The sequence below is a fragment of the Ixodes scapularis genome, unplaced genomic scaffold (genome assembly GCF_016920785.2).
Source record: "Ixodes scapularis isolate PalLabHiFi unplaced genomic scaffold, ASM1692078v2 PGA_scaffold9__187_contigs__length_104089568, whole genome shotgun sequence".
In the NCBI taxonomy this organism is placed as follows: Eukaryota; Metazoa; Arthropoda; class Arachnida; order Ixodida; family Ixodidae; genus Ixodes; species Ixodes scapularis.
This window is the reverse complement of record NW_024609884.1, coordinates 4413318-4430349: the sequence shown is the minus strand read 5'-3', so window position 1 is coordinate 4430349 and position 17032 is coordinate 4413318. Positions and strand designations below refer to the sequence as shown.

The 17032-nt window shown below is 47.9% G+C and overlaps 2 protein-coding genes across 7 annotated transcripts in view; one reads left to right on the top strand and one right to left on the bottom strand.

Moving 5' to 3' along the window:
• The window catches only part of LOC8028776 (serine-rich adhesin for platelets), a 32403-nt gene extending 15387 nt beyond the window's left edge, over window positions 1–17016 (bottom strand). For all 4 annotated transcript variants that reach the window (XR_005717850.3, XR_005798984.2, XM_029986958.2 and 1 more), the window contains exons 1-5: window positions 16845–17016; window positions 16127–16172; window positions 16034–16053; window positions 15852–15957; window positions 5690–12777 (exon numbers count right to left, since the gene is read on the bottom strand). Coding sequence is in view for 2 of the 4 variants with exons in the window: in XM_029986958.2 (XP_029842818.2) it covers window positions 5690–12777; window positions 15852–15957; window positions 16034–16053; window positions 16127–16172; window positions 16845–16982 (7398 nt within the window). In the remaining 2 variants the exon portion in view is untranslated. The remainder of the gene's footprint in view (window positions 1–5689; window positions 12778–15851; window positions 15958–16033; window positions 16054–16126; window positions 16173–16844) is intronic.
• The window catches only part of LOC8028774 (VPS9 domain-containing protein 1), a 32237-nt gene continuing 18346 nt past the window's right edge, over window positions 3142–17032 (top strand). For 2 of the 3 annotated variants that reach the window (XM_029986931.4, XM_029986934.4), the window contains exon 1: window positions 3170–3501. The gene's annotated coding sequence lies outside the window, so the exon portion shown is untranslated. Of the gene's footprint in view, window positions 3502–17032 lie in introns of all 3 variants that reach the window. The other variant, XM_029986935.3, reaches the window with a different exon arrangement.

Below are 17032 nucleotides of genomic sequence, written 5' to 3'. Positions count from 1 at the left end.
CGATCAATATTGTTATTTTCTCCGTCGCTTATGTATAGCATTTGGGGCAAAATAAAGGCTTATTGAAGCAAGTGATTCCCATCATTCGCTTGTTTCTGAAGCGAAAGAGGCAAAGCTAACTATACACAACCCATGCAACAAACTGCAGATTTGACCACACCAATAAAGGCATTTCTCTTCCCTTAAATGCAGCACTTCCAAGCTAGGGGATACCAACAATAGGGAGCTTAAAGCTTGGCTCCTCGTGTACTAGTTAATAGGACTACTTGGTGCAGATGTGAGCTGGACGGCCTGAATTGCACAATTTAACTACTTTTGCTGCTCGTTTTCTGGATGACAGCAGCAGCAATGACTGTGGAAGGTGTTGTATAATTTGATTTGAGCTCCCACAGCAATGTTTCAGCTCTGAGGCCCGAAATATGCACTGCGGCCTGCAGCAGCTTCTTTGAATGGCACCAGCACCACAGAAGCAAACTTGCAGACAGACAAAAAGAAAGTTAGCTACAGTGCTCTAACTTGCAGACGTGATAGCGGTGGGTACGGGGCACACATTTGAACTTCTGTATTTTTTCATTTAGTGTGATCAGGAATAGCCACAAATGTTTCAAACTTTTATTTTAATTTTTGCATTAATTCCAAGTTAAACAATTAAATCTCTAACTTTTTCTAACAACTTTTTTTCTTCCAAAGAGCATTTTGATTATCACAATAAGCTACAAGCAGATAAGTTATAAACAACTTGTCCATCTTTCAGAAATTACTTTTCCCCATGGCGAGGAGAGTTCCCACTCCCATATTCCCCAAGTCAAACATACAAAGGTTTCTAAATGCCCATTACCCCTTAATAGCGGAATTTCAAATGGCGCAGAGACTGCTACAGAATTGTCCAGCTGCATATTCAGGAGCAACCAAGTCATTTCTAAATCTTGCATGCTATCCTCAAAACACTTGTGGCGGCAGCAGGAAGGAAATTACTGTAATAAACTTGGTGTTTATTATGTGTAATGACTGTTGTTCCGATTATAGTCATGATAGAGTAACCTCGGGACAACCCTAGGGAATTTTTCCAAGCGATCAGCTAGACGATGTGCAGTGCACGTACGAAGCGCGAGACACATGCGCGAAAAATCTATCCAATCAGACGTTTGATCCGGCAATACGACTGCCCGATCTGAAAAGTTTGGTTGCTTCAGAGGTTGGAACGGCGATGCGGCATGCGTCCAACATGCCAGATAGTTTCGCACGGCAGACTGATTGTCGGAAGCGCTCAGCCAATGATAGCAAAGCTAGCGCGAACGTCATGACGTACGACTATCATGCAATTAAATGCAAAGGTGCAAGCGAGCTGGACAAGAATGACAATAATAATCCCTGGAGAAGGGGAACAAGAGAGACAAAGGACAAACACAAATCTCCAAACACAGCTAGTTGACTGGTGTGCAACCGAAAAAATCCGCCTGGTCCGGTTATCGAACCCGGGACCTTTCCATTTCCAGTGGAGCGCTCTAGCGACTGAGCTAACCAGGGGTTAGACGTCGGTAGAGCAAACGGGTTTTATCAGCTGCCACCAGTCTAACATCAACAAGGGTGAAGCTTGCAATTTAAGGATATGATTATAATGCAATTAAATGCAAAGGTGCAAGCGAGCTGGACAAGAATGATGAAAATAATCCCTGGAGAAGGGGAACAAGAGGGTAGAGTGCTCCATAGGAAATGGAGAGGTCCTGGGTTTGATAACCGGACCAGGCGGATTTTTTCGATCGCGCACCAGTCAACTAGTTGTGTTTGGAGATGTGTGTTTGTCCCTTGTCCCTCTTGTTCCCCTTCTCCAGGGATTATTTTCGTCATGATGACGTACTGGGTCTGGCGGGACGAACAAGAAAACGGGGCTGACCTGGGGTGCTATGTTGCACGTTTTGGACTCCCATGAGACTTGGGAGAAGGAAGTGACGTCAACGACTAGAGCAAACGCAGATTGGGTGTTGACAGAAGAAAACAAAACCAACATCCAATCTGCATTTGCTGTGTTGTAGAAGTCACTTCCTTCTCCCTAGTCTCCTGGGAGTCCAAAACGTGCAATATAGCCCCCCTGGGCGACGGGAAGCCGGACGCGTGAATTCCGTTGACCCATTCGAGAAAGATGGCCCCAGCAAAGAATGCACGCGCTAGCGAGAAAGAGTTCGTAATTTCGCTCGTGCGAGCTGAACCATCAATCTGGGACCAAAGACCTACCCTGTATACGAACGCGGACCTCCACAGGAGCACTTGGACCTCCTGGACGGAGCCGAAAGGATCGTCGTGTGGTATGCAAGGTCGGAGCGTGTGTCTCAAACTGTCGCGTGCGGCAATTCGGAGCGGCGTTCGAACTGTCGGATCGGACGATTCTGCCGTCCATGTGTCTCGCGCTTGAGACGCGATCGGAGCCCGGACCGGCAAAGTAGATTTCGGCCACGTTTCGACAACCTTAATTCCTGCTGATTAAGTACACACTTTATATAGCTCGATAGTCGTAGTTCCTCGTATCACACATAGGAATCGGATGTACGGTGAAGGGAGAGAAGAGGAGGAGAAGAGAAGAAAAAAAAAAACGTTTTAGGCTTAATAGGGACGCCTTCGTTTGCAGGCTGCGTGGGTATACCAGCAAGCTCAGTTATTTCTTACAGAGAGCAGGCATATCACAGCTTTGAAACACGTTCAACCGATCGTCGATGCTGCTTGTTGCTTCATTCTTCCCCTCAGCCATGAAACGAAGCTAATTGCACCGGCGCGTCGCGAGCAGAGAACACAAGCACTCCGGGGTGGCAGAGTACGCAACGGAGCAAATCAAGGGACATAAAAGTCGCCTCGTACGATCGCGAAAACATCCACGATACTTACGAAGATCAGGACGTCTTCCGAAAGCGGAAAATACGACGGCAAAGCCTACGCTAGTGAAACGATGAAAGCCGCTGAAATTAGCACTAGCGTGCAACGTTAATCTTCGATGTAACGTACGCTCTCGATCGACGACCGCGGTTACGCCGGAAAAATGGACCAGGCGGCGTGGTGATCGGCAGCGATCACAGTTCTCAGGCTTTAAGTTCCGCTAGGGCACTAACAGCGCTACGATCGCCTCCTGCCCTTGCTTGTACAGCTTTTATCAGCTTTTACCTTCCACAGTTGCACCGTTGCACTTTCCTTTAGCCGCGCCGGCGCGCCGGCCGCGCTAGCAGTGCTGCATTCCAACAGAGCGCTGCACGTGCGAGCCCGCGAGCCACACGAAGGTGCCCCGGCGGAGAGGACGAGATGCCTTCAGCACCGTCCCTCGTCCCCAAGGCAAGCGAGAACCTGACACGAGCACCTTCACTACTGAACAAGACCAGAATAATGAGACCCGACGTACTGTCCGAACAAGTGCCCAACCGCAATGTCGAGAACTGCAACCGTACCGCTACAGATGCACGGCAGGACACCACGTGCCACGAGCGTGAAGGAATCTGAATGCGTGCAGCGATCCATTAGGTAAGCAGCGTGTTTCGGTTTTTACCACCCCTCCGTCGTGCACCGTCGTGCAATTTAGAGCCCGACAGTGCCGTTTGTTCTGCTCAGAATAGAAAAGCCTAAAAAATAAACACGGAGGCGAAGACCTCTTAACTACTTGCCCGTCGGTTGACGAGCTTCAAGGTGTATGTTCAGCGAGCATGGACAAAAAGTTTTCTAGTGCAACAGTAAAGCAGCAGAAAGCACTATTAGTATAAACCTTGCAACTCCAGTGCAAGCCATGACTGGGCATCTTAAACCAGGGTGAAGTGGCAGGCAAACCAAATAAATACAGTGACAACACAAACACAAAGCTAGGTAGCAGTATACTACTTGAGCAGATTTGTTTCATCTTTCTCGTATGTTGTCTGGATAGGCTTTGCACCTGTCTAGACAAGGCCTCCAAGGATCACCAATTTGAATGTAAACACTAATGAACAGAAGCCAGAGACTGGGCACAAGCAGGACAACACATGCACAAAAAGGTCTCCATACCTTGTACCCCTGTGTTGTCCTATCTGTGTCGATAGCCTCTGGGTACTGTTCATCACGAATAACCTGATTTGTTGATGCCTGTGCATGTTTTTGGAACCACTGGTGCACAAACTTCCACCCTCAACGTCCACTTGTCCTGAATGCTTAAAGCTAAATATTGTCTTTTGAAAACACAAATCCAACAGGTGCAGTAAAGGCTGCAACACCCCCCCTCCTTTTTCCTTAAAAAAAAAAAAAAGAAAAAAATTTTTGTACAATGTATACATGGCTTGCATTGACGTCACATCAGCCGCAATTGCTCCGGACCATGTTCCGGTGCCTGTAACTTCTGCAGCATACATTTGGCACCATTAGATTTCTTTTTCTCGGCAAGCCTTGCTGAGGACTAATTTGATGGTGCGAAATGCATGCTGCAGAAGATACGGACACAGAAATGGTGCGGTGCCACATGATGTTGTGTGCAGTACAGGCGAAGGCAATGCCAGCCGAGGGGAGAAAGGGCAAGGGGAGGAGAAACCTTCTCTCCTGTAACGTTCCTAGTGCTCTCCCTTTTTTCCCTCGCCCTCCATTGCCATCTTCTCCCATTCCGCCTTCCTAATGCACACCCTTTCTCTCTTCGCCTGCCGTTGCCTACACTGCACGCAACTAGTGGCACGGAGTACAGTCGGTGACAGGTCAAGAGTTCAGGGGAAGCTCCTCCCACCTCTTCTCACTTTAGCAAAGTGAATGCTGGCGAGGAGGTCACCTCCTCTCCAGCGTTCGCTCGGCTAGAGGAAAGGGTTGGAAGGAACTTCCCCTGAACTCTTGACCTGTTACTGACTGTAGAATAGTATGTCAAGACTCCTCTCAATTTTCACTGCAGTCATGCACACAGAGAAATCAGACTCTAGAAGTCACTCAATTTTTTTGCGCTTGTTTTTCTCTCAGCAATTGCGCATTCGGAGAAATCGGACTCTAGAAGTCAGTTTGTTTGTGCTGGTTTTGCTCCCAGCGACTGTGCATTCATTTTCATTAATTGTTTTTTGTTCACGGATTTTATTATTGTTATTAAGACCTACAAAGATGACTTACTACTTTTTGAATATTCCAAGCTCTGTGTTGTTATTGCATATGACAGCTCTGGAATAGATGGTGGGAGAGCCCTGAATGGCCTTTTCAACTGGCGGTTTTAAGGCGAAAGCCTTACTTGTCCCATTGCACAAAAAAGCGGCGGCATTGTGCCCAAAAGATGGTCACACCATTACGTCGTCAAGCACGCGCCTCAGGAATAAAACAAAGAAAAGCACAGCAATGCGGATGCTTCATCACGGAAGCCTGCAGGGGCGCTCAAGGTCAAAATGAACGCACCTCAGAAATAAAAACACAAAGGAAAGCACAGCAACGCAGATGCTTCATCATGGAAGCCGGCGGGGTTCGCCGCGCCTGCGCAGTGGGGGAGCAAAGATGTCACCGCCGGAGCCCGTGTGAAAAAGGAAAACGTGGCGCGCTGCTTGTAAGAATGCGCTGTGTGTAGGAATGCTTTCACATTCCTACACGTAAGCAGTCTTAAGTGTCTCTGCCGAATTTTTTTGTTTGATTTAAGAAAAATGTGCATTTTGAGTTGCAAATATTTTTTCTCGATCCTGGGATCACCGATTCACACACTCTGCATCAAAGAGAAATGAACAGAACTTACTATGTCACCTTGTACTTTTGGAGCTGCTCGATGACACTGTGGCACAGAGCTTGTCTCTTCTTTACCGTCCAAGTTAACATGGCAAGGCGTACCACACTGCATTAGTGTCTCCGTAAAGGAGTTAGGATTGGTCAGGCTGCTGCTTGCTTGAGGCCGATTACCAATCGGGTTTTCTATGCCAACTTCCAACGATGATAAGGCTCTGGTAGAAGGCACTTTTTCAAGCTCTTGGCTTTGGGGACAGTTCGAGCACCTTGATGTGTTGTCAAATGAGGCCTTGCCCTCTGTCATACAGGCACCTTTGATTTCTTGACATCTTTCGCTCAAACTCACGTTACAGCTGGGTAGCGTTTCATCGAGATCCTCTCTCAACATACTGGGTTTTAGGTTCCCAGGTAGCCTCTCGTCACCTTCACAAGTACCAGGACAGGGTTGACATTCGACGTCATGCCCTTGTTCTGCTTGGACATCTCGATTCTCCTCGGTTGTCTTTGTGTGCAACTCTGTAATTGGTGGGCAATGCATGCTACCAGCTAGCTGTGATGTTTCTGGACATTTGAGTCCAGCATTACGGTCTTCCCTTGATTCTGATGATGAAGGCAAATTAAGTGTTTCCAAAATTGAAGTACTCTCAACAACCTTTTTCTGTTCTGATATCTCCGTCACACTTGGAGTTTGGTCCTTGCATGTCACACTCACTAGCACTGGTCGTTCAGTACCTGTACTGTCAGGTGTGGAGGATATTCGTTCATGTAGAATTCTGCGACTGTAATTGGGCGTCTTACAAGCTTCGTATGTCGAATCACACCTTTCAGTGTTGGAAGGTGTAGGATCTGACACTGAAGAAAGCACGTCCAGTTGAGAAGAGTCTGCACTTCCCAAGCTTGATATCTGTGAAGGTTTGTCTGTCGTTACACCTGTAGCCTTAATGGCTGCTGCACCGGGTAAATTTATGTTGATGTGACTCAATGCTTGAGGTTCCTTTGGATGGGATTCTAGGGGTACATTCCGCATTGCCAACTCAAAGGCAGAGCTTGTGGTCACAATGTTCGAGGCAACATCTGCGCTGTTTGGGCATCTGGTGGATACAGTGCAGTCATAAGGATGTTCTGTTTGTGCTTGCTCCTTATGCAGCAAAGCCATACTGCCCATGCTGTACAGCAATTCTGGTGCATTCGATATTTCAGTGTTCAGTTGACTAGTAGTTTCAGTAATGTCACGGGCACAAGCCGCAGACGTAACAGCGAATGTTTTGGGCATGCTTGCTATACAATGTTGAAGTTGGCTTACGGCTTCAGCGCATGCTTCTACAGTGCCGGTAATTGCGATGTCTGCTGTCTCCCTATTAGATTCGGCTTGAAAAGCACTGCATTCATCAGCTGTAGCTGTAGAGCTTGAGAGGTGGTTGTGTGCTTCTCGAACAGCAGTTGATTCCTCTTTGTCAACCTCAGTGTCCTGCTGACAGGTAGCACTTGTGTCTGCTGTCGTTGCTTGAAGAGTTGCCGCAAGAGCTGCACTGGCTTGGTCTGTGACTGTGGGCTCTTCCTCTGGTTGCACTTGAGACCTGGAGGTATCAACTGGTGCCTGATTTGAGAACTGGTAGTGGCCCCCTTCAATAACAGTAGCAAACTTTGGACCTTGTTGGCTAGTAACATCGCTCTCCATAATGGTTGCCTGAAATGTTGCAATAGAAGCTTTGCTTTTAGTAGTGTCTGTGGGCTGAAATCCTGATTGCACACAAGAAAGCTGGCATACATCTCTTGAGTGGTTCTGCATCTGGCACTGCATTCCGTCAGTGACAGACGCCTCTTTCTTTACAGCCTCTGTGTCACATTGGCTGCTGGAAACATCACTTTGTATGGTAATTGACTGATGTGTTGAAATCAGAGAGTCACCGACAACGGTGTCTTCAAGCTGATCTTCTGATTTTACTTTAGAAGCCTCACAAGCAACAAGGGTAGCATCTGTTGATGAATGATGTTCTGTATGTAACTGCATTTCTTCAGTGGCTGCCAACCCTTTCTCTGAAATTTCTGCATCTTGCTGACAAGCTGCACCAGTTTCCACAATGTTTTCTTGAACTATCATAATTGGAGCTTCACTGGTTGCAGTTGCAGTATCCATGGGCGGATACTTTGGTTCCACTTCAGAAAGCTTGCAGGCATCAACTGTAACATCTGTTGACGTACGCTGGATTTCTACTGTGGCCGTGGGCTCTCTCTTTGCAACCCCCACGTCTCGCTGATTGGCAGCAGCAATCTCTATGTTTGTAATGGGGATAGCACTGATTGCACTAGACCTGTGCTCATAATCCGATTCAGAAGCACAAGAATGGCACCGCATTCCTTCGGTAACTGCCCCATTTTCCTTTACCATCTCTGTGTCCTGGTCTGTCTGTAGCACGGTAGTTAAAGTTTCAGTAATTTCCGACTCTTTTTCTGATTCTGCTTGAGAGGCCTTGCAAACGTCTCTTGCATCATCCACTGATATATGGTTTTTGAGCTGGTCTGATGGTAGGTCAGTGGTAGATGCTGCTTCTGTGGCAATGCCCATGTAGCATTTGCTAGTATAGCCAGTCCCTCTCATGGCCACTGAAGGTGTTGAAGAATCTTCTAATTTCACAGAATCAAGATGGTAAGCATCACTTGCTGCATCCACTGAAACATGGCCTTGATATTGGTACTGCATGCTTTCAGTGCTAGTCGCTTTTTCCCTTGCAGTCCGTCCACTTTCCTGCATGATATTGCACGTTTCTACTGTTGATGCTGGTTGGGGCATGGTGCTTTCACAGATTGTTGTGTCTATGGGTTCTTCTGACCCCACATGACAAGTTTTGAAAACATCAGTTCTATCATGCACCAATGCATCATCTTGGGACTGTGCTTCTTCAGTGGCAGCCGCTTCTTTGGTTATTTCCAGCTCCCTAATAATGTGAAGGTCTTCTTTGTTTGCCTGATGCATGGACGCTTTATTGACTACAGTACACTCTTTTTCCATATTCTCCCGAGGGGACACATCTATTGATGCATAGTCTTGCGACTGGTACTGAGCTTCTTCAACGGCCTCTTTGATTACAACATCTGCACCCTGTTGCCTGGTGATGTCAGTCTCTGTCATTAACACATCAGGCTCTGAACCTGCGATCTCAATGGCTGTAGGGTGTGTAGATGTTTCTTCCAACTCTGCTTGGGAAGTGACACAGGTATCATTTCTTGGATCCACAATTGTGAGGGCTTGGAACTGTACTTCTGCAATGCTAGTTGTTTCCTCCCTTTTAGTCCTTGTATGCTGTTGAGTATTCACACAAGCCTCTAGTGTGGTTCTTTCAAGCATCTTGAAAGGAGCTACAGAGATTTGTGTTGTAGAATCCTCTTCTGGTAGTACCTCTGAAATTTTAAGATCATCAACTGTAGCATCCACTGGTGGATAGCCTTGAGGCCGGTTGTCTCTCTCCTGCCTTGCTAATATGCCAGGTTCCACTGTGTTTGCCTGGAGTTCTGGGGTTGAAGCTCTAATTGATGCACTGTGCATATACTCAGCTTCCAATGTAATCTGGGGAGACATACAGACATTTATTGAAGCATCCACTGGTGCATTGTTTTCCAAACAGCTTGGCATTCCTTCAGTAGTGGTTAACTCCTCTCTTGCAACATCTGTCTCCTGTGGACTAAGAGCTTTAGTTGTTTCAAAAGTCTGGTCTCTTCGTGAGTCCACTTGAGGTGGCTTGCAGATATCATTTGTCAGATCTATTGATGCATGATGCTGAATCTCGTACTGCATGTCTTCAACAGATTCCTTTACTCTTGCGACCTCTGTATCCTGTTGTTTTGTGAGGCTGGTCCCTGCTGTAGTTGTTTGAAGTGATGTAGTCACTTCACTGACTGTGACTGTGGGCAGTTCTGCTTCTAGTTGAGGCTTGCAGGCATCAATATAATATGTATGCTGTACAAAACACCCTTTTTCACTGGCAGCTGCTTGTTTTTGTGCAGGCTCCGTATCCTGTTGTTTGGTAATATTGGCATCTTGTCTGCTTGCCTGTGATTGGCTAATGGAAGCCACATGTGTCTCCAGGTGCTCTTCCAAACTTCCTTCTATGCTTAGGGTAGTTCCCAGTGCTTTTCCTCCAACGGGGTCTTCACTGAGATTCGAACAAGGTGCCGAGGCACCAGAGGGAGGATCTGAAGATCTACGAACTGTGCCACTGTCCACTGTAACCTCAGGGAGTGAAGTCGGAGCTTCAACTTGCACTTCATCTGCTCCTACTGTAGAATATGCCAGTTCTGCAACGTAGGGCCTCTGCTCAAGTTGGTGCAAGCAGGTTTTTGGAGACGCATCGTGAGTGTGCTCATCATAGTTCTTGTCTAACAGTGCAACTTCCAGTTTTTCATTTGGATACTGTAGCATTCCTGCTAAGTTGCCAGTCGAAGCTGTCTCAGATAGCTGGGTTGAGCACTCTGCAGTGGAAGGCAGGCAGCTGTCAGCATCTGCAAGTGCTTTATCACTGCTCTTTTCCGATTTTTCGTTAGCTGTTGTTAGTGACAAGCTGACTTCATGTGAATGAAGGTCAGACACTTGAAAAATGAAAGCTTGTATTTTGACTTCTTGATTTGTTGCATTATTGTCTTCTTGGCAGGAAAATGACCTCATAGTTGAACTGTCTGAAGCTTCTGAGAAGGTTGACGTCACGGGACGGAGAGCTGCAACGGTTTCAGATTGAATGGGTGGTGCTGTGGTATGGGTTGCTTCCTCCGTTTGTAATGGAGGCTGAGCAGGTTCGTCCAAGAGAACCTGCGTAGCAGGAGTTGACGGCTTCTCTCCATTAGAAACTTGAAGTGAGGAGTTCACTTCTGCGGCCACTGGTTTGAAACCTGGTCTTTCAGATGCTGCTCCCACTTGGCATTCGCTCAATACTACAGCTGCTGCTGAACTGTCTTCTTTCTGTTTTTCAAGCGCTGCTGTGTAATGAGGCTCTTCTGTGGAGGTCACTAAACATTGCTGACCCTCGTCAGCTGGGGCCATCCCACGGTCTTCACTCAAAGGTATTACGTCCGTAAGGACAGCACGAGAAGTTTCTACCATTACTTGCTCAAGTTCTTTGTGAGTCTCATCCTCTCCGACTAAATGCTCTTGGAGGTTGTCACATCCCAGGAGCTGCGAGTCTGCTGCTTCTGGAACTCTTTCAAGTCCTGCTACGCAATCCTCTATAGCATCTTCGGGCTCAATTGACATCTCCTTCAGCAGGCTATCAGTTGCATTGTCCACTTCAAGTTCATCAACTAGGTTTGGTGCAGTGTCAAGTGCAACATGACAGTGTACAGCCGCAGCGGGGATGTTGACCGCCGTTTCCAAGATGGACTTCACTGCACTTGTCATTTCAGCTACGGTTAGAGGACCCCGCACAGGTGGCTTGGAACGGATTCCAGTCGCCGATCTTATACTTGAATAGTCCAGCAAAACGCTGTGTTCTTCAGTGTCAGAAGTGCTGACTTTGCTCACATCTTCCAGTTCATCGGGACGTGGACCAGGTGTGGAAAACGGCATCAAAATAGTGTCAGGTATACTCCCCTGGTTTTGGGAGTGTTTTTGTTCTTTTAATGTCCTAGAAAACTCAATAGGTGGTTTGTCTTTGTTGAAAACAATGCAAGACTCTCTTTCAGTGGCCATGTTGAAAATGTTCTTGTTGTCTTTGGAACATGGTGCAACATTTGGACTCTCTGAAAATACTTGGGAGCTTTCCCAGGATACCAAGGCGGCATTTACAGCCTCCTGGGAGTCCTGCACATGAGTCGCAACAGGTATTTTGTCTTGACTGGACTCTTGGCCAGGTTCCTCGGAGACAAACTGCATATCTGCCGAGGCAGGGAATGAACATGTCGGTGTACTTTGCTGGATAAAAGGCACTTGGGTAGAAGGAGGAGCTCCCAGATCAGATGAAGTGGTTGCACTCACAACTTCCTTGGGGACGGAACTGTCAGTCGTATTTACAACATTGCACTCTAACGTGACATTCGTTGCTGGCATTTCTGAATGCTCAAGCACTTGGCCACTTTCTGCTCTCGTGTGTCGAAGAACATGCTTGCTGATTTGTATCACTGATCCCGTGTCCCTAGCCTCTTGTGGAGCTGGTGTGACGTCCCTACTTTCAGGCAGATCCAACACAATGGTACCGGTTTTGGGTGGAGCTCTAGGAGGCTTCCGATGGGCACGCACTGTGTGTGTTGTGGAATCATTCAGACTCTTTTCCAGAGGCGCGTTGCTTTTCCGCGCCTCCGAGTCCCTTTGTTTTGAGCGTGGTCTCGCCTCTGGAACGGGCCCTTCTTGAGCGTCCAGGCTCGGCTGTACCGTCCCAGACTCCTGGAGGTCGCTTGCTGTCAGCTTGTTTGTGTCATCTCCCGTGCTGGTTAGACTCCCTTCCTGCGGCAGGTTCTTTGCACTCTCATCACTGGAGGACTGCCTCCTGCGCGATGGATACCGTGGAGTCTGCAGTTGTTCCAATGGTCGCAGGAGCACAACTGGTGCCATGGCCGCCTTCCGTGGTGACCGGACGACACGTTGGAGCATTCCAACAGCACTGTGCTCTTCCTTGGGGCCCTGCAACCGCTTGCAAGCATCCTCCTCACTCTCGGAAGGCAAACGCGTTGGGCTCGGCTCTGCCAACTGTTTCCTTTTTGGGGGATGGTCGGTGGGCGAGAGCGTGTGGCGCAGCTGTCGAGGCTCGCTTCTCGCTTGGCCTCTCGCCTTGGGCTTTCTTTTTGGTTCAATTTTGACTCGAATGTGCAGCTCGCTTTTGAGCTCAGTGTTATGCTCAATCTTGACCTCGCTCTTGAGGTCGCCTTGCCGCGTGGAGAGGCGGGTCCGGCGGGCTTCGGTGGGAGCGTCTGCCTCGAGCGGGGGCTCTCCGCGAGTGGGACTCTCGAGCAGGCCACCCGGATCGATGGACGAGGGGCACTGGCGGCCCCGTTTGCGCTCCCAGCTCTCACGCTTTGCCCGCTCTCCGACGGCCACTGGGAGCTGCGGGCCTTTCTGCCGAGGAGCTGTGGGGGCTTCCCTTGTGGCACTGGGTGCCTCTGGAGTGCTGCCAGATGCCTCTGCAATGAAACAAAGGACCAAGGTATAGGTGGGCCCTAACCCCTGGGGTGTCGGTCCCCGAGTACTGCTGTTTGTGCGCAGCAATCGAGGCTGCCCAATGTATACATAGCTTGCACTCGCGTCACATGTTAAGACAATAAGCGAGCTTCTGCTGCGTTAACAAGGCGCTTCTGGCCACCAGAAAAAAGGGCGGACTGATGTCACATATAAGCCACGTATGCTGTGACCGTGCTATCTAGGTCTGTCAGAGGCTCAACAGTGGCTCATGGCAGGGGAGATGTATGTCTGCCATCTCTCGGTTGGCTTGGGCACTTGTCGCTCATTCAGTTGTTTTTGCGGTCTGCAAAGCCCTTACTAGTCAGTGAAGCCAGGCAATACACCACTTATTGTGTCATATGCAGAAAACATCACATTTGTGCGAGGTCTCTTTTGTACATGATAGTAAAACAAATTCATATCACACTAGGAATTAGCAGTACTCGTTTATTCTGTCATCATAATAGCCCAATACCGCCCGCCATAGTTGGGGTCCCCAATCACTTCTGCCAGTCCATGAGGGGTCCCAAACATCAGTGACTGAAAACATTTGAGAGTTTTTCGTCCAAATGAAATTTGCATTGTCCGCGAGACCTTATTATTGCATATCCTTAGGCTCCAGACTCGATCATTGCTCCAAGATACATGCCCTCGACGATGTCACAACTCAATGTCACCCTCTGCGTAACACTTGCAGCATGAAGAAATTTCAATTAAAAGAATTTACTCAATTGCCAAAATATTTGTGAACTTGACTAATGTAAAATGTACTTTTTGACCACAATACTTTTTTCCTCAGAGACTCGCCTCTGAAGAAGCTGAATCTCTTGGTGAAATATTGGTTGCCAAGAAGGCTCCGGAGAAGTTTAAAATTTTTTTTTTCTTTCCTTCCTTTAAGTTGGCTCATTCTGATGTTGCTGGCTTCCATTACCAGCAGTAATTTTCTCTACCAGGACTAACACACCCTTTCCTGGCATATCTTTTCATGGTGTTCCAACCAGTTTCAAGGCTCAATTACAAGTATCGATAACAAAAATGCTTGACAATTGCAGAAAGAGAAAAAAAAAATTAATTTGGCCAGATTGTTGATGTTTATCGTACTGAGAAAAACCCCGAGAAAAAAAAAAAAAAAAGGACAAATTCAATATTTCAGTAATGCTTACAATGCTTCCTAAAGCAGCTGCTGCAACTGTTACTTAGTATAGGCATGCCGTAAAGAGTATCCCAGTTATGTATATGCATTCCTTGTTATGCAGGTGACCTTTTTCTAGTATTCATGGTGACTTACATGTCACAACAAACTATAAATTGACAACACACTAATTGACCACACACATTGACACTATGTAATCAAAGGTGGTGTGCTTCTGATATAACTTTTCTCCACGTCATGACACTGGACTCGTCTCCCATGAGCATGTGTACATGTAGCAACCGCTGAAACAGCGATGCGCTACTTTCTGACATAGCATTAAAATTATGCTTCTCTTGCATTATTTAAACACAAAATGACATTATGTTTCTACATTTTAAATGCTTACGAATGCTCACACCCTCCCCTCCCCTTCCGAGACCACTAGCCTCTCGAAAACGATCCGCAGCAAACCGGACCAGTGCCCAATCCAGTTTTACGTTTCACGCAAAAATACTGACCCTTCGATTAATTGTAGCAATAATCCGGATCAATACTTGCAACTAACGTTGCAGCGACCGACAATTTGTCAGCAACCCCAGAATTGCAGATAAAATTGCCCCATCGACTACTACGAAAAAAGTAGCTGGCTCTGCTATAGTAGCAGCCAATGTCTTCTTTTTATTTCATTTTTCTCCATTATTAAACAAAAAAAGAAAAGGAGCGCAAAGGCGTTAAAGTAGTATGTGGACCAAACAACAGCGTGGCTTCACCAAGTAACCGCATCGCTTTACTGCAATCTCACTGCAAGCAAGTTGGTGCAGCTGACTGATGGCGGCACTGTGGTAATAATCTTCATGTTGGCGTAATATTCTATACACAACCGCAGGCAGTCTGCAGCACACGCACTCCACAACGCATTGGTGGCGGTGACGCTGGTGCGGTCATGCGTTTGTTCAGTCCTCGAGTACCTGAGTGAGTTTTTAACCCGTTAATGCCACCAAGTGGCAATGCTAATAACTACGGCACGCTTGGCCCTGCCAGGCACGATGACATTACGGGAACACCAGATCTCCCGAGACGAACTGCACGTTCTTGGATCGTAGATTCTGAAGTGCTTGCCAAAATCCGGCATTAACAATTAAAAATATTGCAATCCGCTCAAAGTGCAGGCATGCGATTATCATTTACAGGGCCTATTGAGCCTATTCAAATTATTTCTGAACGTTCTGCATATATATAAAGTTTCGGTTGGGTATCCTTTTAACGGCAGAGTGGAATAATTGCCCAGTTCGTCATGTTGTTGGCTTTTCCATTTCCGATCAATGAACGATGGTGCATGCAAATGTGTTCATCCTTCAATGGAGCCATCTTTATAGTGCATAATATCAATATGATCATTTGGGTCTGCAGAGAAGTAAAAGTCGGCATGTAAATAAAATGCCAGTGTTGCTGGACAAAGCTCATGACTCCATTGAGCAGACAGATTTTTTTTTGCAAGGTTTCCAATATCATGGAGCACAAATGAGCAGATGAGTAAACCATATAGAGTGCCACGATTGTAAACAGCAAATATTCATATGGCCACAGTGTAGTCTGAACCCTTGATTTGTCTCGAACCAGAAAACTGCTTGCTGCCTAAAATTGAGTGGTTGTCTATTAAAGGTCTGCAATATTAACCTTTAGACATTTTAGAAGGTGGTGAACTGCATAGTACAAAGATGGCCACTTCATAAGAAAATGCAGTCGGTTTTCGAGGCAGTTTTGCATCATCAAAAATTGGCGTTTTGGCACAGTGGGGCCGTCAAAGCATCAGCACACCTTCATTCAATCTTCAAAGCAGTTAACTGAATGGACTGGCCAGTAATTGCACCGAAGGCTGTGTTTGCGCGCTGGCTTACGTACGTAGCTCTGTGAGTCGGCGCTCCTTGAGCTGCATTGCGAAAGTCTGTTGTTGGGCAGCCAAGTACTGCCGCACGAAATCATTCTGACCGCCCAGTTCATCCTGAAGCTGCAATCAGTGGGGCAACAGTCAGTACAAATGCACAGGCTCTGTAGGAATATATCGTAGCAGCTTGGGGACTTACTGCAAGGTTGGGGACTTGATCTGCAACAAGAAAGGAGAATATTGCATGTCGGGTGAGGACCTGGACACGCGAATTCACAATCTAAAATCCTACCTTTGGAGTCTGCTGACTCCTGTTGAAGCTTCTCAAGTTCCAGTTGCTGCGGGAATGGAATAGAGCTTGCTTAGTTTCATGCGATTTAACAAAACGTTTCGATCACTATTGACCCGCGGAGTCGATATCAAAACAACTACGGTTCTGGAGCGCGTAGAGACGATGCCTACAGTCCTGCTGGCACGCTCGGAGGCTGCGGAAGTGCGCTGCAGGCCAACAGCCTCGGCAAGTTTAGCGAGTTCGCGTCGAGTGATCGAGACGAGCCAGCCGCAAAGGTTGGCAACTACGCACAGCGCCTGGAGTTTGAATTGGGGGGGGCAACACAGACCAATCCAGCGTTTCAAGAACTCGTGAACGGGCCCCTTAAAGTAACTCCGTCAACCTGGACAGCGTCGACGGGACAGTTCGCAGCTGCCACTCGCTGAGGCGACCCGTTGGGCGGGCCTGTCTCCAACGGGTCCGCCTCGGGTTTGTTTACATCGCCCAGGCGGCACGTGTCGCGCCTTCGTAGGCAGCGCGAACCCGGGTTTCGCAGCACGACCCGAAAAAGTGAATCCCTGGGGTCTCGCGGCACCGGGCCGCACGGGAGTCCGGGCTCCGCGGACGCGCCACGCGTCTGCCGTTGCGTTTTCGAGTTGACCTCCCTCGCAGCAGCGTCAGCGGGTCAAGTGCGCGCGCGCGCGTCGGTCCGAGCTGGCCGCGCGGTCCGACCGCTCACCAGCTTGAGGCGCTCCACCAGTTCCTTCTTGCTGCCGCCTTTGGGCAATCCGCGCTCCTGGAGTGCGTTCTTGAGGTCTACCACACGAAGCGAGCTCAGAGGCTTGCCATCGAGGCTCCCTTCGGATTTATCCGCCATTTTTCGCCGTTGCTGCCGTTTGCCCACTGAGGGCTGGCTGTGAGGCTCTT